This window comes from Lonchura striata, chromosome 26, assembly GCF_050655825.1.
Source record: "Lonchura striata isolate lonStrDom1 chromosome 26, ASM5065582v1, whole genome shotgun sequence".
Classification (NCBI taxonomy): domain Eukaryota; kingdom Metazoa; phylum Chordata; class Aves; order Passeriformes; family Estrildidae; genus Lonchura; species Lonchura striata.
The window spans coordinates 2,153,771-2,181,374 of record NC_140728.1 but is presented as its reverse complement, the minus strand read 5'-3'; the positions used below and the strand labels follow the sequence as shown (position 1 = coordinate 2,181,374).

The window sequence follows — 27,604 nt, the reverse complement described above, 5'->3', positions numbered from 1 at the left end:
TTATTTTCTGTGATAGTCTGTACTTACTACCTGGTGAAGATACCATGGGTTCCACCCCAAAATCAGCTTAATCTGCCGCACTTAATAACTTTAGACTTATGCATGTACTGGAAAGCAAACACATCTGTGTCTTTGATACTGCAAGGCCTTTTGAGCAGTATTGAGACGCAGCTTATTCTCAAAAAACACAGAGAACGATCAGGACACTGGGAAATGTGCGCAGCGCGAGCTTAGCTCTCCTCAACACCTCTGGAAGGGAACAAACCATCCTCGGGAAGTTCAGAAACAATTCACACCAACTCGCAAGCTTCCGCAAGCATTCTCATCGATTCTCCTTTTGTTTTTTCACTTTCGGAACAGCTCGGGGAGAAGCGAGGCGCTCGCTGAGGCGCGGGCGGTTCGCGCCGCCCTCCGCGCCGCTCTCGCGAGACGCCGCCGCGCGGGCTCCATCTTGGGGCATCGGTGCGCGGAGCTCCGCGGGCGCGGCCCCGACAGCTGCGGGGCCGTGCCGGGCCGTGCCGGGCCGAGCCGGGCCGGGCCGGGCCGTGCCGGACAGCGGGGCCGTGCCGTGCGGGGACAGCGGGGCCGGCGCTGTTTGCGCTGTGTACGAGGTCGCAGCGAGGGGCGGAGGCGGTGGCTGCGGCGCCGCCTGCGCCGTCCCAGCTGCGGCGGCAGCGTGTCCCCGCCTCGCTCGCCGCTTGGCCGCACGACCGCCGGCCGCGCCTCTCGGGGCCGTGCCGCCCCTCGCGGCGCTGCCCGCGGAGGGAGAGAGGGAGGGAGAGCGGCGGGGGAAGGCGGGGACACGGCCGCGCTCGGCCTCGCTCGGCCTCGCCCCCCGCGGCTGCGGCAGCGGGGCGGGGCGGGAGCGGCCGGCGGCGGCAGCGGGGGCGTCGCTGCTGCGGGGCCGCCCCCGCCCGGAGCGCCGAGGGGAGGGAGCGAAAGGAGGAAGGAAGGAAGGAAGAAGTCGCTGGTGCCGCTGCAGGAGCAGGAGGAGGTAGTGGCGGCGGCGGTGCTGCTGCAGCCGCAGGCAGAGCCTCCCCCTCCCGCCGGGCCGGGCGGGGCGGGCTCCGCAACCGAGATGTCTCAGGAGCGGCCCAAGTTCTACCGGCAGGAGCTGAACAAGACGGTGTGGGAGGTGCCCGAGCGCTACCAGAACCTCTCCCCGGTCGGCTCCGGGGCCTACGGCTCGGTGTGGTGAGCGCAGGGAGGGGACGGGGCAGTGCGGGGGAGGTCGCGTTAGGTCGCTGCCCCGCCGCGTCCCTCCGCCCTGCCGGGTCCGTGCGGGGCGGGCACCGCGGCGAGCGGGGCTGCTCCGTGCCCCGGGGGTTCCTGTCCCCCCGGCCTCCTGCAAGAGACACTTCTCCTCCCGGGTTTACGCGCGGTGCTGCCGGGAAGCCGCAGTCTCGTCTTTGGAATGCGTCGGGGATTGCACCACATGGCAGGTGGCTCCGAAACATTTTTGCAGGGGAAGATAATAATGTGTCCTTGCCGGCTCCCCCCCGTCCCGCCCCGAATGAGCTCATATGGATATATTTCAGTGACTTACGGACATATTTCAGTGTGATTTCTTGCAGTTTGTAGGTGGGCAGTGCAGAGGGATGCAGCCTGGAAAGCCCCCCCCGCCATAAGTGGCTTTGCAGAGCTAAGGGCTTGCAGCTCTTGTCCCAGTTTTCTTTCTGGACCTGAAGAATAAATTGTATTTGAGTCAGTTGTATTTTCATCCGGAATTTGTTGATAGGCAAGAAATAGAATGTTGGGAGGGCTGTTTTTGTATTCCTGACTTGTTAATAGTGGATTTACAAGCACCGATATTTTATTGGCAATAATAGATGAACACAGGAGGACTCGTTTTATTGCTATAGAATTACTGCAGCATGTGCTCCCTGGGAGAGTAAAGTCCTGCTATGAGACCTGCAGGAATACAGGGAGCTTGAAGAGTTTAGTTTTTAATGCTTACCTAATAGGAACAAACCAGGCTGCATGTGTGAGATACAATGCGTCCTTAATTTGTAGCTTCTCTGCTGGACTGCGGTGGATCATTAAACATAAATAGAGCTGCATGCTTGGCTTAACCTTAAAGACAAGGTAGTATTTGAATCGGTTTGACTCTAGACTTTAGCAGTCATTTAGTTAAATGTGCACAGATTACTGCCTCCTTTGATTAAGAAACATCTTCCACCTGAGTCTTTGGGTTTTATTCTGTGTTCTTTGCTTCTGTCAAAGTGTGAGCAGAATTTTGAAATATGGGTGCATAATTACAAAGCTGCTTTGCTGTTTTGTTGGAGCAGGCATGCATATGTGTTTATTAATGTATGCAAATTTACATTATGGGTATCAGTTTTATTATAAGGAGGGACACATGCTGCATTCTCTTAGTACAGAAAATAAGCTCCTTTGGACATGCTACAGTTTTAATGAAATGCTCAGCTGTTCTTAACCTGTTATAAAATTGTTGGTAGAGTTGAGCTTAAATAACTTGCATTTTTTAAAATGCTGTGATTGAAGTGTGCAGAGGCTTGCATTTCATAAAAGTAAACCAGGCTGGTCAATTTTGTAGTGAGAATAACCAGTATATTTGCTGAGGTGTGTTTTTGGTTTGTTTCTTGTTTTTTTTTTTTTTTTTTTTTTTTTTTAATATAATTATAGAATAATTTTGATTGGAAAGGAATAGACAGGTTTCTTTTGGTGAAAGAAGAACCTTGTTGACACAGCTGATAAATACCCCTGTCGGTGTCACAGAGTTATGCAACTTCTGAAATGTAATGGGAAATAAATTTGCTTGGTGCCTTGTCCTTTGTATTTTAAGGTTGATTCTACATCATATACCCCACTCCTATTTTCTTTTCTCCCTCCCTGTAAACTCCACTGTATAAGTAATAGTTGCAAAGTTTGTTTTCAACCAGTAACTAAAGAATTTGCATCATGAATTTCCTGTTCTGCTGTGTCAAAACTTTGAAAGATTGTGCAACTTTGTTCAGACCAAGTGAAACAGTTTTGTATTGGAAGCAATTTCAGACATGTGGCAGACTTTTTTTACAGTCCATGTTAATGGCTTCCTGTATGTTCTTCTAAAAAGAGTTTTCAGAAAAGATATAGTGATATGGAAAGTATGTCAAAATTGAAAAATTCAAGAAAACGACAAAAACTTTTGCATATTTATGGATGCTTATTAAGCTACAAGTGGTGATGCATATTACTTATGGTATTCCTGCGAGGACTTGTTCTGCTCTGTCCCTTTAGAGATTTTTTTCCTCTCCAGTAAAAAGCCACCTAATTTCATTTGGCGTTTGGTGTATCCCTGTTGGGATAGTACATAGTGGTGTTTTAACAATCCTTAAAATGGGAAATATATTTTCATGTATGTTCACTATTATTATATTCAAATGTAATCAAATGCTCTGTTGTTTAAGTTGTCAAAATGAGGCATTTGAAAATGAGGCATCTCCAGAAAGTGGAGGGGAAAATGAATAAAAAAGGAAGCATTAAGCTGCCAGATGAGTCACTTGGACTATGGAGCTGTTGTAAGCTGCTTTGAATATGGCTTGGAACTCCCTAATACACAAACCTGACAACTGGGGAGTCAGTGGATGGAGGGAGAGGCATTTTCTGCAGGACTGCCTGAAGTGAGAGCAAATATTGCAGTGTTTTCTGAGGGGTGGTGTGCAGTGTTGCAAGAATGAGGTTCAAATGGCCAGCTCAAGTATTTTTCAGGATCTATTTTTTAAGAACTACAAGTGTTAGAGATACAAATAGGGATTTGTTTCCAAAACTTAGAGAAAAATATACGCATATCCTCAGATTGATTCTTCCTAAGTCACGTAACAATTGCCATGGCACCTGTTGTAGGAAATGCTGTTTCATTCATTCTTGCAACATTTTGTGTATTTATTCAACACAGTCTTTTGCATGGCTTTTGTAACCAGGCCTGCATTGAAAAAAAGAGTTCCTGATATATCCATTTTGTAATATTTCACGTAGGGAGAGGGGCCTAGACAATACAACATCTTGCAGTGGGAAGTTGCTGAACAGAGATGGGATTGATTGGTGACTCACACTTCACTTGGGGAGGATTGCTTCATTTCTTGCGTGTGCTGGAGGGAAGTCTCACAGTTCAGCCAGCTCTGAGCTAAGCAAAATGGTGTTTTCACAAATTTCCCATCAATTTCTAAAAGGCTGTGATGCACATTTGGTATACTCTTAGTTTACTTAATTGTTATATTTTTGCAGCTGTTCTTTGTTGTATTGATGCCTTTGTAATATAAGGGGTTTGGTTTACTTGCTTTGCAAGCTATTTGTATTGCCTTAATTAAAGGCAAATGCCTCAAAATCTTGCATAAGATCTTTTTTTATCTTTTTTTTTTTTTTTTTTAATACACTGTCAGGTGATACAGCCCTCCAAAACCTGTGATTTCTTCCCATTTCAACCCACAGTTGTACTAACACGGAGTCTGAATTTCTTGGATACAGAGAATTCTGGAGAAACACTATAGATTTAAGAAATTTTAAAACATTAGGGTCTAGAGGAAATGAAATAACCCTAAATGCCACATTTGTGGAAACAGTTCCTCTGTGGATTTTTTTCCTAATCCCTTATCAAAGCGTGCAAGTGCCTCCAAATCCTGTGGGTGCTTGGAGGGACAGGTGCCTGCTCCTCCAGCAAGGTGTGGTAGATCTGTGAGGAGTGATAGGAACAGAGCTGTAAAACTGAGTGGGATGAAGCAGCCACACAGGAAGGATTGGCAGAAGATGTGTGGGGAGGGGAGAGTTGAGTAGGAGAAGGGCAGGCACAGAAAAGCTGTGAGCAGAGCTCTGAAAGGGCTGGCAAGGAGCTTGGACTGTAGGAGAACTTGGTATTTTAAGAAGGGAAATTAGTGAGAGCACATCTGTCCTATATAGGGAGATTTTTATTGCAGCTTTCTTAGAAGCAGGAGCTAATCTAGCACAGGAGAATGTTTGCAATTGTTAGAGTGTGTTGGGAGGGTGATGACTAAAGTGCAGGTACAGAAGGGACTGCAGTGAATAATAGACTGCCAGGTGCTGTGTTTTCCTGTCTGATTAGGAGTGCATAAATTAACTTCCCAGGTAGCACTAAGGAGATTCAACTAGCTTGGGTATTTGCAGAGGCACTAGCAATGAGCCGCTATATTTAGCAAACTAGTCTTTGCACAAAAATTGACATTCTGATTATTTAATATTTAAATAAGTTGTGCTCATAAGTAACCTTGTTACTTGGGTCTCTAAAGTAATTGTTTTCTTCTACCACCTGTGTTCTGGATTCAATTCAGGTTAGATCAGAATTGTAATTTTAGCTCACTTAGAGTGAGGTGGATGCAGTTTGTTTGCCACAGCACAGTACTATGTAAGAGGTTAAAAAAAAAGTGTGATAAATTCTAAATTTGTGCTGATCTTGTTTTAAAAGGGCTTTAAAACTGTGGATCATGCAATTTTTTCCTAATTGGGCTTCTTTAGCTGAAATGTGATCGGTGTAATGCAGCTGTTTTAAAGTCTGTGATGAAAGGCAGCTTAGTGTTCTTTAAAATTCTCCAGCTGACAGCTGTTCTGTAGCTCTGCAGGAACCTTTAGCCAGTTATCTGTATTGGCAGAAAATTACTCAGCGTGATTTATCTGTGGGGAAATAGTCTTTAGGCCTCAAATATGACCAGACTTTTTGTGTTCTGACTTTAAGTCTAGATTGTGAATGTGCAGTTATCCACAATTTTCTTTCCTGAGCTTGTGCATTGTGCTGTTTAACCAGTACTGCTGACTGCATTTCCCTTGGAGATTGTACAGCTACTAAAACAGCACAGTGACTTGATATGACCCCAAAAATGTAATTTAAAACCAAACGTGAAATTTAATTTCATCTGAATCCTGAAATAACTTATGTCTGGTGGCTCTAAAAGCTCAAAATCTTGGAAACCAAAGGAGAAATTTGACTCTGGATCTGTGGAGGTTTGAGATGCAGGGGATCCCCTTCTTTTCAAGATGAGTTACTGGTATTTGCTGCATTTTGTACCTGAAATGTTTGGAAATTGGTGAAGATCCATGACTAATTTACAACAGCACATGCTGAGTGATGATGACTACTCTTATTTTTGCTCTAAGTCCTAGAAAACACCTTATGTATCAGTAAAACACTGGCATGTATTTTCCGGCCAAACTAGGAATATTTGTGTGTTGCAAGATGGTGGTTCTTACCCAAGGCTGAAAAAAATTGAATTCTAAATTTCACGAAGCATTGCTGCTTAAATATTGATTTTTTTTTTTTTCCCTAGCGATGTGTGAAAACTTGAGAATTTGAAATCAACATTAAAAAGTGAATGCTTGATGGCTCCTCTTGTGTGCCTGGCACACAAGTTATCCTTGTAAAAAAGTTATCCTTGTGTAAAGGATAACTTGCATGTGGAAGTAGTTGCTAATGGGTGTTTTTTGAGCCAGTGTGATGTAGCTGGAGTAATTCAGTTCTGGCAGGTTGCTGCTGCTGTGACCTGGTGTACTCCTGTGTGTTTTCCAGAGAGGTCTTTCCACTCTGTGCATGCCCTTTATAGAAAGGGAGATGTTCTTCTTCCACTGTGCACAGAGGGTTTTTCCATTCCCTGCCAGGGCTGGGGGAAGGGTCACTGCTCATAGGAGGGTGCTGCTGTTGTCTTTTCTATTTCTCATGAACTTCACTTACCAAATTCCTTGGAAACTGGGCAAATTTGAGCTAAGCAGTCTTTCTGCAGGTTAATTCCTGGTGGTTGCTTTAAAAGTAAATGACAGCTGCCTTTATTTCAAATAGCTCCTTTGGTGGGGTGGGCGTTGTGGTTTGCATATGCAATTGTGGGTTTATTCTAGGACTGCTCTTGTGATTGGTTTTGAGCTTTGTTAGTTAAGCTTTATATTTCACACTTTATGAATATGTAGCATTCCTTTTTGCTTGATGTTTATCAAGAACTAGTGCATACTTACTTTTAAATGGAATCAGGAGTTTACCTGAACCATAAATAGGACAGGAAAATCAACCAGTATTGTCCTTATATGACTCTTTCCATGCCAGACTTTCCCCATATTGGTTACCTTGAGTGAAGTGTTGATTTCATATTCTCTCTTTCTCCGCCTCCTTCCTTTTGGACAGACCTTTATAAGTTGCATAAGAAATTACTTAAAATACAATTTTACTGTACTATATATATATATTGTTACTGAGTAGGATTAAATAAGTCCTCATGGGCTCTTAAGAAAAAATACTATTCGTATGTACAAGGTTTCCACTAAAGAGACAAGTTTTGGTAATGTACAGCTACGTATCATTCATTCACATGCACTTTTTTACAAGAACTTGGTGATTGGACAGGATTTACCAAAGAAATTTAATTTCAGCTTCAGTTATGATTAACAACAATCATAACTGATTTTATTAGGCACAAGTCCTGGATTTTTGTGTGAATTTAAACCACAAAAATAGTATATTGAGCATAGCATTTTGTGACCAAGTGTGGTGTTTGAAAGTATGTTTAGGAATAGTGATAGTTTTTACAAGTACTCTTCTCTCCAGAGTTTTAGTGCTTAATTATGTTTAAGAGCACTTCAGACAGCAAAGTCATAAACATTTCTCTTTCTACAAGAATTCCCTTTACTGTGTGGACAAGACGCATCTTTTAAACATTTTCTGCAGAAACCAATAATTGTGTAAAATTGTGAAGATTTTGGGTGGCATGCAGGTTATAGACCAGGATACCTAGAAATAATTTGAATTGGAGGAATGGCGTTGCCTGTAACTCAGTGTCTAGAACAAGTGTGAATTTGAAGGCATTCATAAAGGGTTAATTTGCTAATGTGGTTGCTCTGTGTTGCAGTTCTGCCTTTGACACAAAAACTGGTTTGAGAGTGGCAGTGAAGAAGCTCTCCCGGCCCTTCCAGTCCATCATCCACGCCAAGAGAACCTACCGGGAGCTGCGGCTGCTCAAGCACATGAAGCACGAAAATGTGAGTGCAGCAGAGGCTGTCAGATGCTTTCCTCAAGCTGGACTGAGCATCCATCAGGATTGCTTTTTTCTTGGTGCATATGGTTTTTCCCTCATGCTGAATGCAAAGCTTGCAGTAGTCCAGTGTATTAGAGCTGTAGAATATCATGCAGAGTAACAAAACCAACCCCAAAAAACCCCACAATGACAAATTTTGTATGGAAAAAAAATAGTATTTTCTAGAATAATCTCAAAATGACTACTTACCAAGGATCATAAGGATTTGGGACACAGGTGGTGTCACATTCTCTTGGTTACTTGTAGTAAACTGCAGTTTTTGTAGTGTTAAGCATTTATTTAAATAAAGAAAAATTCCAAAGTTTCTTTTTAGTGTCTTCTGGAGGGTTTTTAACAATTTTTTCTTTTGGCTTGCCTGTGTCAGAAAGTTATGAAGCAGACATTCATTAAATTCCTGTGGGTAAAATAGGGAGGAAAAAAGGGGTGGTGATGAAGGGGTGGAAATTAGATGGCTGTTTGTATGAGCCATCTACTTAAATCATCAACAAGGAAACAAACATGAATGTGGCAAATGTAACATTGAATTATTTTTTATAAACCTTCCACTTGGTATGGAGAACAATTGCCTGAGCACTTTGCTCTGTGCGTGACAATAACATGCCAAAATATTTATACTGCATAGTGTTTGGAACAAATTCTGTGTGGAGTGGAGCAAAAATTCTCATAACCAGCTCTTGGTTAGAGTTGTCAGGACATCAAGAAGAAAGGAAGGCTCTTGATTTCTTTTGTCCCAGCAAACTCTGGCTTGGCAGAAGGGGAATACTCTTTGGACATGAGCTGAGCAAAGCCAGGACAGTTACCTGGCACAAAAAGCCAAGCAAGCATAGTCTGATTGTAAGGCTCTCCTTGGTTGATCTGTTCAGAACTTCTGCTGTGGCAGGAATGGTTGTGTGGTGGTTTCTGACCACTGCAGTCAGCATTGGGTAGCCCATAAATCATCTTGATGTTTTTAGCGTGGCTCACATCCCTGGAACTTGTGTTGCACTTTGTGCTACTGTCAGTAATTCTTCCTGTGTGATACCATTGTCTCAGCAATGGTAACTTCTGGTCCTGCTTAATATCCATACAAATAGCAAAGGGTCCTTAAGATCATTGAGTTCTACCCCCTGCCATGGCAGGGATATCTTCCACTGGACCAGGTTGTTCCCAGTCCCATCCAGCCTGGCATTGGACACTTCCAGGGATGGGACAGCCACAGCTTCTCTAGGAATCCATTCCAGGGCCTCCCCACCCTCACAGGGGAGAATTTCTTCCTAATATCTGATGTACATCTGCCCTTTTTCAGTGGAAGGCCATTGCCCCTTGTCCTGTCATAACATAGCCTTGTAAAAATCCCAGTAGTACTCAGGAGTTTCTTTTTGGACCTTTTCTCATGCCTGAGACATTCTTCAAATAATAAAGCTTTATAAAGCTAATAAGGTTAAGCATTGAAATTTACTTTATGACTACAACTGTCTGAGACTCATTAATATTTTTGATTGGCATTGCAAAGAGCCTATCTTTAATAAAAGGAAGTTAAGTCGTTTTTACAGATATATATATATTATCAGTTCATCATCCCTTCATTTATCTGTGGGAAATTTATATAGGTTGTGATTTAAAAATCCTGCAGAGATGATCAGAGCTGGTTCAGGCAGGCATATTAGTGCTACTGTCATGACTATTTAGACTACAATTTTATTAAAAAAAAAAAAAATTGGTTTTATGGGGTACAGAACACACCAGCAAATGTGGAAGGTATGGTGCTTTGAGGGGCTTGGACATAAGGTGTTTTTTAATATCTTACATATCTAGTTCATGATGATTTGAGCAAGTAAATGGAGCTGCAGAGCTCTCACATGTGCCTGCCTCAGGTTTTCAAGTTCCAGGAGGCCTTGTTAGCTTGCATAAAGCACAACACTGAACAGATGGAAATGAAACATCTACTGGAATAAATACTTCAGTGCCACAAAGGATCTCAGTAACTGTAGTATGCTATAAATATATTTCACAGCTTTTCACTGTTTTCTTTTTAGGTGATTGGCTTATTGGACGTGTTCACCCCTGCCAAATCACTAGAAGAATTCAATGATGTGTAGGTAACTTCTCTGAAGATTGCAACAAAATGGTTTTTCGTATCTCCTTACACCTCCCAGGTTATGACAGAAATATTTGTCTCTTTAATTCATCTGCTATCACTCACAAAGAATCCTGAATTCCAGCACAAAGTTATAGTATATCCTAAGCTGTTGGACTTGTCAGAATTGTTCACTTACTGTGGTTTACTGCCCAATGCTGTTGGAATCACTCAATTTGCTGTTATTTAAAGTGTCACAATCTATGTTTCATTGAACAACGTGCTTTGGGACAGTCAGCTCTGCGACTGGAGATTTATAGGGAATTATCCTAATCCTATTCAAGAGATTGCTTCATAGCCCACGTGTTTGCTTTTGTTCACAGGTACTTGGTGACACATCTCATGGGAGCAGACCTGAACAACATTGTGAAATGCCAGAAGCTCACTGATGACCACGTGCAGTTTCTCATTTACCAGATCCTTCGAGGCCTGAAGGTGAGTGTCCCTGTCTTCCCTGAATGGGGACAGCTTCCCATAGGGGGTGGGAGTTCCTGGTGCATGTTACATCCTCAGGGATTCAGATGTGTGCATACAGCTTCTGTAACTTCCCTAAAGTATTGTAGAATAACACTTTATTATTCTTCTTTCACTTCTGCCTCTCTGGAGCTCTGCATCAGTAAGGTTACCTATCATTTTTGTGTGCTCCTATGGGCAGAGTCTAGAAAATGATGAACTGTGATGCTCTCTGATCTGGCAATGGATTTTTCATTTCCTCAGTTTTGTTTACTTGTGTTGTTCCACTCGTGTGGCAGCACTCCTGGGTGTTCCTAAGGAGAGGCAAACTGGAACACCCACCTGGTGGAACCCACAGACACACAGCTGGTTCCTTCTGCAGGCAGACTGGAGCATCTGAATTGTGTGGGCTGGGGTAGGGCACTATTTTGCAGGGAAGAGATGAGGAGGTGGCTGCTTGGACTGTTACTTAAATTTTGTCATCTTATTTTACAGTACATCCATTCAGCTGACATAATACACAGGGTGAGTATTCATTCTAAGATTGTTTCCTGTAGTGAAACATATCTTCAAAAAATGAAGCATGAATTTTACAATGTAGTACCAAGAGAAACCAGAGAAAATTTTCTGAGATTTTGTTTTGGTTAAGTAGTAAAAAGATTGAACAGGGGGAGTGGTTGTCAAGATCCATAATTTTCCTTTGTTAATTAGATCTCTTAAATACAAATATGCAGCACTGGTGTTGCCTTTATCCATTTTTGGTTATATGTGACACTTCTGAGAACCACAGAAGAGATTTCTGACTCTGATAAAATAATTTATCCAAAGTTAGTATTTGCACTCAGTTAGAATTTCTATTTTTATCTCCATTTACAATTTTATCTACTTCAGGCTTGTGGAACAACACATACTCCACTGTTAATGCTGATGTTTAATTTTTTAGGATTTAAAACCCAGTAACCTAGCTGTTAATGAAGACTGTGAGCTGAAGGTAATGTAGTTATAGAATCTGATTTGTTTGACTGAGATTTGAGTGAATGTAATGCGAATATCCCTTGCATCTTAAGTGTCAAAACAATTCCTTTTGAAAATACTTCCATAGAAAAGTAATAATATGCTTCCCAGCTGTAGCGTTGTAAGGATGTGGTTTTTGTATCTGGCCCCGTGTTTTTAGTGAATCATCATGAAAGTGCAGCGTTAACAGCTTTAGTTTGTGTTTACTTGTTTTGGAGACAAGATACCCAGACATAATTCTGATTATGTTGAGTCCTATGCTGTTCTAGCCTAGTGTCTTCTCACGGGTTGTGAAATTTGGTTTCATAATCTGTTTTTGCAGCTCTCCCCTCTCGAGTGCCCAGTTCAGTGACTGTTTGTGCTGGGTGGTTTGCACTGCTGCCTGCAGTGGTTGTTGTTCTGTGTTTGCAGATCCTGGATTTCGGGCTGGCCCGGCACACGGATGATGAGATGACCGGGTACGTGGCCACCCGGTGGTACAGAGCTCCCGAGATCATGCTGAACTGGATGCACTACAACCAGACAGGTAATGCCTTTAGCCAGCACAAGAGTTGTGTTTTGTCAAGTTTCTGAATTGTGAGGAGGGGGAAAAAAGGGGTTGTCCTTGCACGTGCTCCTCCATTTGATTGCATAAGTTGGCACTCTTGATAATTATGCTTTGGAGTTGGTGTCTGAACCGCTCTCTGTCAGTTGGAAGTTAAGAATCATTGTGATAGCATTCACCAGGATTATGAACCTTTGAAACTGCAATCAGCAAAATATTGTCAGCACTTAGCCCTTGCTTTTCCTAGCAGAGTGGTTTTTAAAATAAGTGACTGGAATGCGTCTGGTTGAGGAGAATGTCTGGAACTATAGTGTGAAGAAATGATGAAAAGTGGACAAATCTCCCATCCTTTCCTCTCCTGTTAGCCCCTTCTTCACAGATTTATCTTCCTCACAGTTTCCAGTAACTTCTCACCAGGAATACTTGCAGATCAGGTGCAGAGAAGAAAATCACAGTCTGAGAATAGTTCTTGTACAGGAGAGCACCAAAGAAAATGATGTGCCACCCCAATTTCATATATCAGTATCTTATGGGGTTTTTTCCCCCTCTTGCATGTGTATAGGCTTGTCTTGTATCATCAGTGAAATAGTTGGTGGTTGTTTGGGTAGCATTTATGTAAGGCAAAGCCATTCCTCAGAGTCCTCTTGGACAGATTTCTTCCTCTTTGCTGGTTTAGATTCCTCCCCAGCTCTTTGGTGTTCAGGTCATGTTATAGTCTGGAAGGGAGAGTTACCTGATCTTGAAATCTGTTATCTGTACAATTTTTAGATGACACAGAACAGTATCAGTTAGCTTGCAATGTATTTCAGGTTGCATCAGTGCCATGAGACTGTTTCAGGACAGAGCTGTTTGCCCAGGTTGGATGGGATGGTTCTGCTCAGGCTGTATTTTTATGCATCATGTTTTGTTTTCTGTTTTATTTTGTTCAGTTGATATTTGGTCAGTGGGATGCATTATGGCTGAGCTGTTGACTGGAAGAACATTGTTCCCTGGCACAGACCGTATCCTTTAGAAGTAATTTCTTTTTTTCAAATTGAAATTAGATCTTAATTTTCACATAATTGACAAGAAAATAAGTTCTGGGTTTAGTTATGGACTTTTGTGTGTTTGTTTTTAAATTAATAGCTTCTTTTAATCACAGTACAAAGAGGTGAGTTCTTGATTTTGCTGCACATCTGTTCCTCTTTATTTTCTGTTGTCCTCATTAGATTTATATACTCTTTGTTTCTGTTACTTTCCTTTAAGTTTATTTAAATTTATTAGTTGAGTTTCTAGCTAATACTTGCATGGATGTCTGCCAAGAATCCTCTCATGCTTCAGGTTTCTTGCAAATGTGATTCCCTTCTGGCCTCTCTTCTTTTCTCCTGGAGGTATCCTGGCTGTGAAAGCAGTGGGTTTGCAGATTCTTTAGTGCCAAGGTTCTCATTAAAATTCCTCTGAAATGTTTAGGTTCCATTTCCATGCTTGACTGTGAATCTTCTTCCACAGTGTGCTTATATTGATGTGAAAATTCAACCTTGAATAAGATCTTTCCAAAATATTTTTTTTTGCCTCATCAGAGTGGACTGGGTAGGACACTTTGGCAAATTTGAGAGAACTTTGTGAAATTTGGTCATATTTTCCCCAGGAAATTGGAAGTGAGACTTGATGGAAATTGGGAAATTGTTGCACTTAAAATTTTTGCTCAGCCACAGAAGGTTGGGGTGTAATTTGCTACTGGCAAGATTTTTCATTGCCTAGAAATTTGGCTTTCATTTGCCAGAGAAAATTACACTGCCCACCATGTACCAAAGTTTATTAGTTCAACCACAGTTTGTTCATTTTAATAACTTCTGTTAATTTGTTAGTATTTGTGTCAGTTAATTCAAGTATGGTAACACTTGATGAAAAGAAAGCTGGTGTTGGAATTGCTGCCTTCTGTTTATTTACCTTCAAGAAGCATCTGGGTTCCAAAACTCTCTCCTGAGGAGAAGATTTCATTCCAGCTTTCACAGTGTCACCTCTCTTTTCAGTGTGCTTTAACTTTATCCTCTCCTCTCTTTCTGCTTGACTCCATCTCATCATTTCTCTCTAAATTTGTTGAATTTGTTGTACTGTGCTGTGTAGTCATCTCTGCTGTATTTTGCTGTTGTCAGAGACAGAAATTGAATTAAATAAAAGCTGGTATATTTTTATCTGTTGATTCAGCATGTGTAGGTTGATTTGAACAGATTTTTTTTTGTTTCTTTTAAGAAAAACTGAGATACCAAGAATTGTTCGTTCAAACAAAGCAAAAGCCTTTAAGCCGTTACCATTATTTAACCCTAGCAACAGTGACACTTCAGATTTTAAAGAACTTGACTCTTGCAAGTAAAATATTTGTAATAGGATTTTCAATGTGTAAGAAATGCTGCATGGTTTTGATTTATTTTGTGGTTTTTATGAATTGAACAAAATGGTGACCTTCCAAGTCTGAGAAGTTTTTTCGCGAACTCTGTTCTTAGCTGTAAATTAAAGCCACTGATATCTGCAATGCAAAATGAAGTTTACTTCTAGGATCTAATTTATTTGCTTTATCATAATAAGGTACTTCATTAATTTATGTCTCCCAGCAGATGCTTGTAATGATTTACTTCAAATGCTCAATTTCATTTGCAAATGGCAGTAATGCTTTTTAATTAAATGCTCTTTCTGTTCTGAGTTGCTTAGATTTAAGAAAAACAGACCAAATCCTTTCCTATCTTAGACAAAACTTTGTAGTACTGTAATTCTTTCAATCCTTTTGTTTGTGCTTTTTGATCATGAGATTAAAACTAAAAGGGGAGTGGGGATGGTTCTGAATCTTGTTAGTGCATGGAACCCTTACCCAAGGATTGGATGGCTTTCACTCCAGATTTGCTGACAGCTAAAGACAGCAAGGAGAATTAAGATAACAGTCAGTTCCAGCTTCTTTCTGTCTTAAAGGTTTTTTGAAATCTTTATGTGTACATTATTTTAGGAGAGAGTTTTAGGGGTTTTCCAGGTTTAGATCCTGTTGGGTAGTTCTGGGCTCTTAATAATTTCATTGTACCCACAGATCTGCCCTTGTTCCTCCTGTAGTGTCACTGTACAATTGCTGACTTACTGACTTTGGAGTTAATATTAACATGAATAATTCAAGGTATGTTTGCCTTGTGTCCAGTTGCCAAGGATGAGATATATCCAAATCTACTGCAGTTCTAGAAAATTCCCTGTGCAGTTGGAGGCAATGTGACTCTGTGTTGCTGGAAACTGCTCCTGTTTGACAACTGAACATTTGAAACAGATCTTCTTTTTGGTCTCAAGATGTAAATTTTCTCAACCGTGTAGCCTTAAATTTCCAAAATTAGAGTGACAGGATATGTAATGGCTTCTCAGGATGATCATCCCCCTGTTCAGATGGTTCTCTTGTTTGAAGTGTTGGTCCCTTTTAGCAAGGATTTGGCAGAAATGCTGTGATGTTATTTACAGTCCATCACATATTTCTTTGTACAGCTGGGGATGCACCTGTTCAGTGCAGGTAAGCTGTAAATTCATTTAATCAGGTAAGTAATAAAGTTGGACTCTGAAATTATGATCTTCAGTGCTGTCTGTGATGGTTGTGCCTCTGATAAATGAATGTTGAGTTTAAACTTCTGAATCTGTAGAGATTCTAAATACAGCTGTCATTGACTTAAAGAAAGAATTGTGATACTCTTAGGAAAAAACCCTGTGGTTAATTTGGGCTTAGCTCTGCAGGATTGCTGAAGTACTTCTAATATTTACAACTGAATGTAAGGTAATTGAATTATTCCTATTGTAATCTAAGGGTAGAAGCATTTGGAGGAAAGATGGATCTCTAATATTGGTAAAATCTCTGCCAGTAGGTGGAGAAGGGGATAAGATTGTGGGAAAGAAGTCAGAAAGCAAAAAGTGAGCTGATGAAACATCAGAATCCTTCAGGCATTCCAACTCAACATATTCTGTGCATGGGAGACTTACCTGAGGCTTTCTTGTTGATATTGTTGTATCTGTCTGATGCCAAGATCAGTTTCTGTTAAACATATATATTAAACTTTTACAGCTCTGAATGTGAATATTCATATAAATAAGTAGGAAAGTTGACTTTGCTTGAATGCTTGGCTTGCACAAAGTCATATAAAGTAAAAATAAGAAAATCTTGATTTTTCTTGTACTAGTTTAGCATTTTTGCATGATTTGTGTTTCCTTAAACTCTGGAGAGTTTTTTCTTTTTTTTAACTATCTTTATTCAGTATTATGAAACTTCATGATAACTAACCAATCTGAAATTACATATTCTTCTGATACACCTTATTCTTGCTTGTGATGGCAGCTAAAACAACTTGGAATTTTGCTTTGCCTGAATAAGCTGTTACAATCTTGTGAGATTTGCTGTTGGTGGTGATAGCAGGTTATTTACTGAATTTTAGAATCCCTCATCAGTCCTTGGGAGTACCTTGAAGATGGCACTTGGGGTTTGCATGCTGTGCTTTCCTTCTCCATGCACATGTGGTGGTGTTTTTCTTCTGCTTTGTATTTACTGAATCTCTTTCCTGTCTTTAATTGCTTGTGGCTCATTTCTCTGGGAGGTGATGGGCCCTGTAGTTAAAGATTGCTACAGTTCAGCAGGTTATAGATGGCAGGCTTAAAACCAGAAGCAGGGTTGGGTTTTGGCACTGCCAGTTCCAGAGTCTGTGTTTTTTCTTATTTATCTGAGAAGTATCTTCCACTAGCAAACAGGGCAGCAATATTGTTGGCACACCAGTGCACAGGCTTTTAAATGCCTTTAAATAACTTAAATATTTAAACTGAACTGTGGCATATTAACACTCTAAAATTTGCACTTCAACTGCTGCTTGCACAAGAATAAGTGAAAGAAGTAAAGACTGTTTTAAATAGCTCTGAAGAAAATCTAATTGAAATGGGCTAGTTGTGGTTAGTAGAGTGCCCTTTGCTAATTCTCTTAAAGGAGTGGATACTTTGATCTAATTTTAAGCATTGACTCTTCAGAGTTTGCAATTCAGCTATGCTAAATCCAGCTAGATACTGGGTTTACTTTTAGATCTTGAGTAGCTAGAAGTTTGACAAGTAACTTTACAAGTGAAAAAATAATTCAGCTGTTCTGACAAAGTGCTAATTGCAGAGCTCTTAATTAATTTGATAGATAAAACTTTAGACCAAAGTTTACCTCAAAAGATGGTGGCTTTAGCAAAGCATTGGTAATTTCCTTCATACAGGGTTTTTTTGTTTTCTAAGGTTTTTTGAAGTTCTTGTTGTACTCAAAAGATACTCTAAGTAGGAACTGCAGCTGTATCTTCAGCCATCAGGGAGGCATTGATCCCAGAAAACAAGATTGTCTAAAAAATTTGTGTAACTACTTTGGTATAATTTTAAAAGCAAATATAAACATTATGGAGAGTCTGAATTCCCTGTGGAGGATAATTCAGCGAAGAAGGGAGATTATGCATTGATGGTTTTAAAAAGGATGCTCTGTGTCTTCTTAGTGTCTTGAGATTTAGCCATAAAAGTGTCTTTGATGGATTTCCCCCCCTCAGTCGTGTGTTTTGTCACCCAGGCCTTGTTAAAGGGGACAGCTCAGGCTGGCACGTGGCCTGCTGGGAGCTCTGCTCCTGGTAGAACATTCTTTCCATCTGCAGTGTTCCATCCTGAGAGCTTTCCACAGAGATGTGTAAAACCTGAGCCCCTGCTCTGTTTCTCCCTGCTGCTCCAGCAGGTCTGGAGGGCAGAAGGGATGTTCAGGTGCTTTGATCCCCCTGCCCTGGTGGTCCCCAGGAGGTGCCAGGGCAGGAGCCTGTGCCAGCTGCAGCAGCTCAGCTGCCCTGGCCAGGGTGTGCCCATGGTGAAGTGATGCTGCAGGGTCCAATCATTTCCTTACCTCCCGAGCTTTAGAAGTGGCTGAATGAGCTCACAAAAAGTTCACAAAAAGCCTTGACTTTCTTCTTAATACAAGTGCCTACCCTTTCCAGCCTTCTGCTTTACTTCAGCTGTCACTAATGCAACCTAATCCTGTGAACTGCAGCTTGGTGTGGGGCCTGAGGGGGTGAAGGGAGCGTCAAGGGAGCCCATCTTTGCCAGTGGGGCTAAAGATTTCTGTTCCAAAATAGTTCAGGATGCAGTGCCCAATTCCATGCATGTGGGATATCTGTAGACAAGATGTTCAATCTGTCTGATACAGAGAGAGCTCAGTTATATTCAGTTGTAACAACAGGAATGAATATGGTTTGCCTAAAACAGCTTTTCAGTCAAGGCCTTGGCAAGAATTAATTTTCAACATTAATAGGGTGATGTGTTGCGCTTTTCATTTTGATTTCTCCCAGCATTTTCCTTTATGGTCCATCATTAGATATTGATCAGTTGAAGCTCATTTTGAGACTCGTTGGAACCCCAGGGCCTGAGCTTTTGAAGAAAATCTCCTCAGAGTCTGTGAGTTTACACTTTGATTGTAATATCTGCCCTTTCAGAAGTCCCAAGTTTGTGTGTTGTTCTCCTGTAGTCTTATCTGTAGAATGTGTTGGGATTTATTTTTTGGTTTTTTTCTTCCTTTGTAATTCTTTGCTCTTGGATGGCTTTAAGTTCTTATGCTTTGTGTATCTTTATTATGATTTTATTCTTCCATATTCTCATTTTACTGCTTCGTGACTTTTCTCTCAGTTTGTGGGTTTATGCTTTGTGATTTATTGTATCATCAGGTGTTACTGGGGAAGTATTTTTCACAGCTAAGAGCTTGAGGCTTGTCTCAGTTATTATTTCTCCAGATTGCACACCCAGGGATCTTTCTAAATAGGAGCAGGTGTGTTATCCTCTAAACACACACAGTCCCTTCTGTAGTGTGATTAATTTCTGAAGCACTGCTGCCATATCTTTGTTTTTGTAGCAGAAAATGCCATTTAGGTTCCTTTCTGTAGCAGCTGTTCCAGGGCACACAGCAGAGTCTGCTCTTCACTTGTGCTGTGTGGGGTGTTGCTGTATGGAGCCCTTTTACCGAGGGAGCAGCACAAAGGCTTCCTGCAGTCATTTTGGGAGGGTGACCTCCATTTTCAGCCACTTGCTGTGCTGCAGGAATCTTGAACTGGGAACTTGTGCAAAGACAGTGTGAAACAGCCTTTAATTCTACCTGTTCCTGAAGGAGGAGTGAATAAATCGGAGCCAGGGACTAACAGGTGAATGCACAGCGAGCACTGAGGTCACTGCTGTTCCTGAGGTGCAGCAGAGGATCAGAGCTGTGGAAAGTGGTGAGAAGATTATGTTGTGCTGCAGCTTAATGTTCTTGTAAGGGTAATTGTAAATACAAATGTGAGATTAGCCTTGAATAAAACAAATGAAAACATCCCTGCTGAAGGGATGTGCAGTGCAAATTGGGATAAATTGGTCAACTTGCTCAATATGCCACCAAAGTAAAAAGCCCTGGGATGTCCCACCTTTGGAGAGATTAGAGCTGAATAACCCAGATTGATTTGGTTGCCCTGTGAACTGACCTTAAGGCTTCTCTGATGTTATAAGTACAGGGGATTAGCAAGAGACATAAGATGGAAGGTTGACTAAATTAAGCAGAAGATTAATTTGCATGTGTAAGTTGAAGTGGGTCTTTTTTTAAACATTATTGCACAATAAAAATAATAATTGCTCTTATCTGGGTCTGAAGCAAGTCTGTATGAAAAAAAGGGCAGTAAAATGCTGTTTCTACTCTTTACCCATTGTATGGGGGAAGCAAAACTCTTAAGTGTTTGATGGTTTTGCGTGTCACTATAACAAATTCTGGTTTTCTGCTGCATTACTTTACTGACTCTGACTTTCTCTGTTCACTGATACCTGCTAACTCTGTTTTATACAATGCTAATGTTTTGCTAATTTTGCATTCAATGCTTCCTGTCACCCAGCCCACATCAAAGGGCACTCAGAGCTGTTCAAAGATGTTAGTTGTGAGCCAGTTTCACTTTGCACCACAAGAAACTTAAGCACTTTTTATGAAGCAAAAGGGGAAAAAAAAGCTGGTAACCAGTGCAGAGGGTCGAGTTTTTGTTTCTGTTTTAATTTTGTTCATTTTCCTGAAGCTGTGTATAGCTGCACAGCTCAGGGAAAATTTTGTGGAGTAGCTTCAGCCACAGGAAATGTCTACTCTGATGGCTTAAAACTGCTGGGAAATGTGAACACAACCTTGTTGGAGTGTGATGCTAACTGCACTGGACAGAAATACTTTCTGTACTGGCAGTTACCAACTGAGCAGTGATTCTCCATTGCTTTAAGTGTTCACTCTTGTAATTGCTGAACATTTCAGGTAGCTGAAAAAATTAGTGGACCCTGCCTGTGTGGCTTTTGCCTTGTGGTTTGCAGAAGAGATGCTTTTGTATGCGACTGTTTTCTGTTTGAAATGGTTTTTGCACTGTTTTTAACAAAGCCCTTGACGAGGCACTTAAGATATTAACCAGCTTCAGCAGATCATGCGTCTGACGGGAACGCCCCCTGCATATCTCATTAACAGGATGCCCAGCCACGAGGTGAGATCTGAGCAGAGGAAGGGGACGTGCAGGGCAGGGCTTCACTCAGAGTGTTCACCACTTCTGTGAATTAAAGCTTGCATGTGGCATGGGGTGGGCAATTAACTACCTGCTCTTCTGCAAGATCTTTGTACTAAATGAAGATGTGAGATTTGGACAGTGCGTGCTCTGCCACAGATGCGTAGGACTCGGGAGAGCCTGGCTGTGAACTGGTTTTGCATGGTGTTCTGTGTTGTGCAGCTCAGCAAGGGACAGCAGGCTGCACCCAGCCTTGCTGGGACACCAGGGAGTCAGCTCTTCCTGCACATCTCTGCTTTCCAGTCTTGCTTTACCACAAGTAATATCAGCTCTTCCTCTACTGTCTTGAGTGCCTTAGTTGGGGCAGAGTAATGTTGATGTGCTTAGTAGGTGTCAGAGTAAGCAAGGAGACAGACCATAATAACCAGTGCTTCAGGATGGTTGAAAAGTACTTGGTCTTGCTGGCTGGATATTGTCTGATACTTCAACAGAGCATTTATTTCCACAGGCAAGAAACTACATCCAGTCTTTGTCTTACATGCCGAAAATGAACTTTGAAAACGTGTTTATTGGTGCCAATCCGCTGGGTAAGACCTGTTTATTAAATTTTCCTGAAACTGAAGGTAGCATGTCCTGAGACATGGAGATTCCCAAAGCTTTGTTCTGGTTGCAGGAGTAGTGCAGAGCAGGGTTATGTTTACATGTGGACCAAGGGTGTAAGAGGAAGGAAATGCTGGATGATGGCGGGTCCTGAGAAACTACAGACTGCTCATCTATGTTGGGCTTTTAGAAGCTTTACATTTCAGAGTAGTCACACAGCTCATGTGAGAAATCCTTTCTGTCTGGTGCTCTTGCAGCCGTGGACTTGCTGGAGAAGATGCTGGTCCTGGACACGGACAAACGCATCACGGCCGCCGAGGCGCTGGCCCACGCCTACTTCGCCCAGTACCACGACCCCGACGATGAACCCGTGGCAGACCCCTATGACCAGTCCTTTGAAAGCAGAGAACTTGAGATTGAAGAATGGAAAAGTGAGTCTGGGGGAGGGGAGAGACAGTAAGCTTCTCTTGTGGTTGTAAAATCATGGGATATCCTGAGTTGGAAGGGACCCACAGGGATTATGGAGTGCAACTCCTGGCCCTACACAGGGGTCCTGTACAACCCCAGAATCTCACCCTGTGCATCCCTGAGAGCATTGTCCAAATGCTCCTGGAGCTCTGGCAGCCTCAGGGCTGTGCCCATTCCCTGGGGAACCTGGGCAGTGCCCAGCACCCTCTGTAGGAAGCTTTCCCTGACACCCAGCCCAACTCTCCTGACAGGGCTCCAGCTGCTCCCTTGGGTGCTGTCACTGCTCATAGAGAGCAGAGATTGGAGCTGCCCCTCTCAGACTTGGATGAGTCTCCCCTCAGTCTTCTCTCTATCCCATGAGCTGAGATTCAGCTAAGCCATGGTTAGAGGCACAGCAGAAAGTTATAAAAATGTGGGCATCCTGTTGATTCTGTCATTACACCAAGTGAATCTACCTTTAGCATAATCCCTGGTAACTAACTACTACTAGGAGCACACAAACGTATCTCCTCAATGCTCTGGAAGTATCTTTTATTGTGTGTGTTGGTCTCTGAGAGTGGTGTAACCATCCTTTTCTTGTCTTAATTAAACAATACTTTTGTTTTAAATGCTGTTAGATCACTTGAGATGGTTGCAGGCTTTCTTGCATGAAGGTGTGTCTGGTAGTGCTGTCCTAGTCCTGCTGCTAAGTTTCTGTCCCACTTCTCCCCCCAGGCCTGACTTATGATGAAGTAATCAGCTTTGTGCCACCCCCGCTTGACCAAGAGGAGATGGAGTCCTGAGAAACTGCTCTCTTCTGTTCGTCCCACTTCACTGTGAAGGGAAGGCCTTTTCATAGGGACTCTCCAATTATCGTTCAAGTGCCTCATCACAACAATATTCTCCTTAGTGGAGGGGTTTTGTGTGTGTTGAACTGGGGAGGGAGGGGGGAGGGAAGGAAGCTGAGTCTATGTAAACATGCTGCATGCTCTTGTATTCTGTGTACAGCCTGGGGCAAGCCTCTGGAGACCTGTTCTGACTGCACTTAGTTCTTCCAGAGTAACAGTGCACCACCAGTCTGCACTGCTGGGGTGAGGTGAGGAAGGTGACAGTTAAAGGTTTGGTTGCAATCATTGCCATTTATCAATTCTCCTACAACTGAGTAACCTCAAAAAGAATGAAAGTTGGTTTACAGGTTTAGAGAGTCCTCTGTTTTCTTCAGGACTGAAGGTGGGGTTGAGGGATGTTCTTGTTCAATGCCAGGTGTCTGATTTACATCCAGATCTTCCTGGTACAGAAGAGTGTAGAGGCCTTCCAGCGCCTGATTCTTGGAACATGAAAAGATGTTTGAAACTGTAAATATGTTTGTGCCTTAAATAAATGGGGAGAGAGAGGAAAGGAAGTCTGGGGTGGAAATCTGACCCACTGTTCTTGAGTGAAGGCTCCCAGATAGCAAGGCATGAACTCAATGTAATTGGGAAGAAACTTTGAGGCAACAACTTCAACCCCTGGATTGGGTATTCCTGTGTTTTTCACTTTCCTCCTCCTCTTGTTCTGAGGCTTCTCAGCATTATCTTCCAGGAGCCAGAGGTTGGGGAAGATCCTTGCTAGCCACATGTTTGTGTATTCTGTTCCCTACAAGGTGGTGTGTTTTTGCATGTTGTAGCTGTATGTGCATGTAGAGCTGCTTGATTTTTGTCCTTACTTTTTGGGGATGGCACTGGGGGCAGTTCCTCAGACAGTGCCATAAAATCACAGCACCCTTCCTCCTGTGCTGCAGCTCCTTGTGAAATACCTGCCATCCTGGAGGCTTCAACGAGGGAAGGATGTTGTGTCCAACAACAGAGAAACATGCACCTTTTTCTTTGTTCTGACCTTCTCTCTGCAGAGGAGGAGAGCTTGGGTGGAAAGGCTTCTTGTGAGATCAAGTGTAAAAAATGTTCTTTAAAGAAATGACTATAGTATCTTGTGAACTTAAGTTATTTCCTGGAGAGATTTTTTTTTAGAAATATTGGAACCCAAAGCAAAGAAATAAGCATGCATAAACACACAATCACCCTTTCACTGTCTATATCTATAAATACAAATATTTATATACATAAAACTAACATTTACTAGAAGTTTTTTTTATCCTCTCACATAAGAGCTTCTTGGCTATTTCTTAGCAGGTTGATCTCTGCCCAAGGAAACATGAGAAGGGAGTATGTTTGAATACAAACGTGGTTCAAATATTTTGTATTTTCTAGGACTCTGCATGAGTGAAGTGCCCAGAGTTAGAGAGTGGCAGGAGGGAGGTTTCTCAGCATGTTTGTGTGCTCCATCTGTAGCTGGGGAACTCAGAAGCCCAATTTTAGGGCTTCTGGAGGAAACATTTTTAGACTTTAATTTGTTGCAGGCATCCTGTGTGGGCAATGTACCCGTGTATGTGAGGAGAAAGGCTTTTGCAGTATTTTGTATTCTTGTTACCTGTGGGGCAGAGAGTGTTTTTGTAGTGTTTTTGCCCCATGTTTGAAGAGGCAGCACAAAGGGATGGGACGTGGATGACAAAGCCATTGATTCTTCCTAGGCTACTTCCCAGGGATCTCTTCAGGCCAAAAGTTCAATAAAGGTCTGGGCTGAGATGAAGAGAGCAGCTCTGTTGTGCTCTAGGATAAAACTCTCCACAGCCCAACAAAATCAAGACAAAAAAATGTCCCTTTTCTGCTGGGCCAGCAGTCTGGGTATTCAAATAAACATGTAGATATACTATTGTAAACCTACAGCAAGTTTATTTTTATCAGCCATTTTCTGTGTAGATGCTACAGTGTGATTTCATGCAGAAATATTGCTAAAGATTTTTAAAAACTATTGGTGTTGTGTGTGTGGGTGTGTCTGTGTGTGTGAGTGGGAATGGTTCATTGGAGTCTGTCCTCTGAGGGAGCCCCTGGGGCACAAACTCCCTGCTGCCAGTGCTGTGCTGTGCTCAGCCTGCCTGGGCATGATGCTGCACCCAAAAGCAGAGATCTGCTATTTTGTTTCTATCCATGAATTTTGCTGTAATTGGTTATGCCAGATAAGATGTCACAATACCACTGGTTAAAAATAAAATCTATTTTTCAGATTTACTGCACTGCTGGTACTTGGAAACCTCTTGCACTGAATTGTTGAGTTTTAGTATGGTGTGAATTTCTCTGCTGTGCTGTGGGGGATCCTGGGTGTGGTGGCTGGGAGGGGACAAGGTGGCTGGTGGCTGACTCTGCTGCCATGGGGCTTCTTGTCCGTTTTTGCACAATTCTAAAGTTTCCTGTTTGATTTGGTCACGGAGTTAACTCAGCACAGCCCAGACATGCCCCAGCTATTCAGGACTCCCTAATTGGGTGCTGATTGCCTGCATGTGCACCAACAGCTGAGCAAGGTGTTCATCAAATAACCCAGGAGTTACATGTTTGCTTAAGGACCAGGAGTTTTTGCTGTGACACCTCTTGCTCACAGGTGTATTTATAGACCCAGCCAAGCCCTGGATTATTTCCAGGCTGTGCTGCTGCTGCAGCTGGGGCTGATTACACAGATACTGCCATGGTGCCTTGTCCCTGTTTGTGTTCATGAACAGCAGGCTCTGGGGCTGTTTGAAAACCATAACGGCCAGTGCAGTGGTTGCACATAAAGCTGGCACAGTGAATTTTCCCCACACCCCTAATTGTACTTTTCCTGTAGGGACACTTTTTTGCAGGTGACCTGTATTGGAAGGAGCAGAGGCTCAGGGCAGGGTGGAGGGCTTCTGGTGTAGAACACTGTGCAAGCAGCTAGGCTGGCTTGGTAAGGCTCGGCTTAGTCATTTCCTCTGGGGAGTGGGGAGGATGCACCTCCTGTGTGGGAGCCCGACCTGAGCCTCCTCATGCTGGACAGAAATGTTGAGATGCTCTCTGCTTACCAGAAATGGTCCTGGTGGGCTGGGGTGCTGGGCTGATTGGTCACAGACACGGTGGTGAACGTGGGCTTCGTTTTGTCCCAGAAGAGCCAGGAAGAGCTGAGAGCTGCTGCGGGAGATGAAACTGCAGCAAAGCCTGGGGCACAAACCACGGGGATGTTCCCATCAGCAACCCTTGCAGCAGTCACTTGGAGAACCTCAGCCTACTTTCAGCACCTCCCCACGCTGCTGGGCAGCCGGGCTCGGGAGAAAATCGCCATCGATGTGCCCCCGTGGTGTCCTTTGTCACGAGCCTGGAGCTGTCCATCGGCTTTGAGAGGATGCTCCTGCGTGTCTGACGCGATGCTGTCTGTGGCTTCTCCCTCGGATTCCCCGGCTCGACGAGTCCTTACTCATCCCCTTGTTTGGAGGAGGGATTTCATAAGCCTCTGTCCGAGCCCCGTGAGGATATTTCTCGGCTGATGGAGCAGCAGAACGGGAGCTGTGGATGACAGGGGCTGCCAGAGGCGTGCCCGAGCGGGGCTGGCTGCTCCCCCTCTGCAGCAGAGCCCAGAGGCACCTGTACAACACCGAGGCGTGTCAGGAAACCTGATGCCTCACCTCTGCCAATGTGGAGGCGGAGGGAGGAGGGCCCAAAGACATGTCCCTTCACGCTCGCAACAGCTGAAACAGAGAAGGAAACTCGCTAGAGCCTTTTTTACCAGCGCAGGAAGCCTCCCTGTCCCGCTCTCACCCTAGAAGCCCTCGCGTACTCCACTACTCTGGGGGGGTGGCTGTCCCACACCCGTCGTGCGATGAACATCGCAAGGAGAAGAGGCTTTTACAGACAGGAGGTGAACAACACGCTCTGGGAGCTGCCCAGGAGATACACATCCCTGCACCCGCTGGGCTCCGGCGCCTACGGCTCCGTGTGGTGAGTGGGGTCCTGCTCGCACCGCCCCGGCTGGGGGTGTTGGAAGTTCCGTGCCGGGGGGAAAACGAGGAGGTGCTTGGCAGCACCCCTCCATTAAGGAAGGACATTTGCATGTGTGATGGGAGCAGGTTGTCTCCTGCTCCAGCGCACGGCTGGAGACTCGCTCGCCCGAAGCGAATGGTCAGCCCGGGTGGGCAGAGAGCGGGCAGGGCAGCGGTGCCAGGGCAGCCGAGAGTCACCTCGGCACTGCGGGCAGGCAGATTTTGAGCTGCTTTGGACTCGAGCTTGCGTTAAGGTTCCTGTCTGCTAGCACAGGCTGGAGGCGGGGGAATACCTGGGTGTCTGGAAGAGATTTGTTGGCGATTCCAGAGGGGGGAGATGGATCAGGGTGTCCTCGCTGCTCAGTCCCAGGCGGCTGAAGCAGCTGGACAATACAACCCCTACCCTGATACAGTTTCCAGTTTGAAGTCATAAAGTGGATAGAAATGATTGTAAACCAGGATCAGTAACAGACCGGGACTTCCTTCAAGACTGATGATAAACCCCAGCCTACAAGAGAGCAGCAGGAGCTGCTGTTAATTATTCAGCCAGGCAAAGGTGCCTGAAGCAAGAGCAAGCACAAGGCAGACATTGCTGGGTTTGCACTGACGAACCAGAGATGGGCAGCCTGAAAGGTTAAATATGAAACAGTCCATTGATAGTATCTGAACAGAGCCCTTATTTCATAACATGCTGAGCTAAAAATAAGTTAAAAAAAAAAAAAAAAAGGTGTGTCCCTCTTCATAGGTGTTGGGCAAAGTCTGGCCTGCTACTGGCACTAATCCTGAAACCCTGGTGTCCAGGTTTTGTCCTTTTTTTTCTAGCTTCCAATTCCAAAGAGAGGCACTTACTCATCTTAGGCTGCCCAGATGCACTTATGCTTCTTAGATTCTTAAGTAGGTCCTGCAAAATCAGGCAGGATTAGACTTGACTTTTAATTTTTATTTGTACAGTGTTCTATGATTTTTATCACAAAGAAAATCAGGAAGAAAAATAAAGACGGGACACACACACAC

At 43.3% G+C, this 27,604-nt stretch overlaps 2 protein-coding genes and 1 long non-coding RNA gene across 8 annotated transcripts in view; 2 read left to right on the top strand and 1 right to left on the bottom strand.

The window, feature by feature from the left end:
• The first annotated feature begins 935 nt into the window (after positions 1–935).
• Positions 936–24,829, top strand: MAPK14 (mitogen-activated protein kinase 14). Of its 2 annotated transcripts, none has more exons than XM_021536018.4 (12): positions 936–1,194; positions 7,839–7,968; positions 10,040–10,098; positions 10,464–10,575; positions 11,089–11,118; positions 11,537–11,584; positions 12,019–12,133; positions 13,081–13,152; positions 20,585–20,664; positions 21,191–21,269; positions 21,540–21,713; positions 22,465–24,829. In XM_021536018.4, exons 1-12 carry the CDS (start codon positions 1,079–1,081, stop codon positions 22,530–22,532), a joined length of 1,083 nt encoding a protein of 360 aa, XP_021391693.1. In that variant the 5' UTR covers positions 936–1,078; the 3' UTR covers positions 22,533–24,829. The 2 variants fall into 2 exon arrangements, with proteins under 2 accessions (XP_021391693.1, XP_021391694.1); XM_021536019.3 differs by lacking the exon at positions 20,585–20,664 and adding an exon at positions 18,513–18,592.
• LOC110473467 (uncharacterized) overlaps positions 24,476–27,604 on the bottom strand; it is a 20,229-nt gene continuing 17,100 nt past the window's right edge. For all 5 annotated transcript variants that reach the window (XR_014950142.1, XR_014950143.1, XR_014950140.1 and 2 more), the window contains 2 exons: positions 27,440–27,491; positions 24,476–26,299 (listed from right to left, as the gene is read on the bottom strand). This is a non-coding gene — a long non-coding RNA (uncharacterized LOC110473467). The remainder of the gene's footprint in view (positions 26,300–27,439; positions 27,492–27,604) is intronic.
• The window catches only part of MAPK13 (mitogen-activated protein kinase 13), a 16,870-nt gene continuing 15,560 nt past the window's right edge, over positions 26,295–27,604 (top strand). Inside the window, exon 1 of the mRNA XM_021536016.4 lies at positions 26,295–26,549. Coding sequence (XP_021391691.1) covers positions 26,431–26,549 — 119 coding nt within the window. The 5' untranslated portion in view covers positions 26,295–26,430. The remainder of the gene's footprint in view (positions 26,550–27,604) is intronic.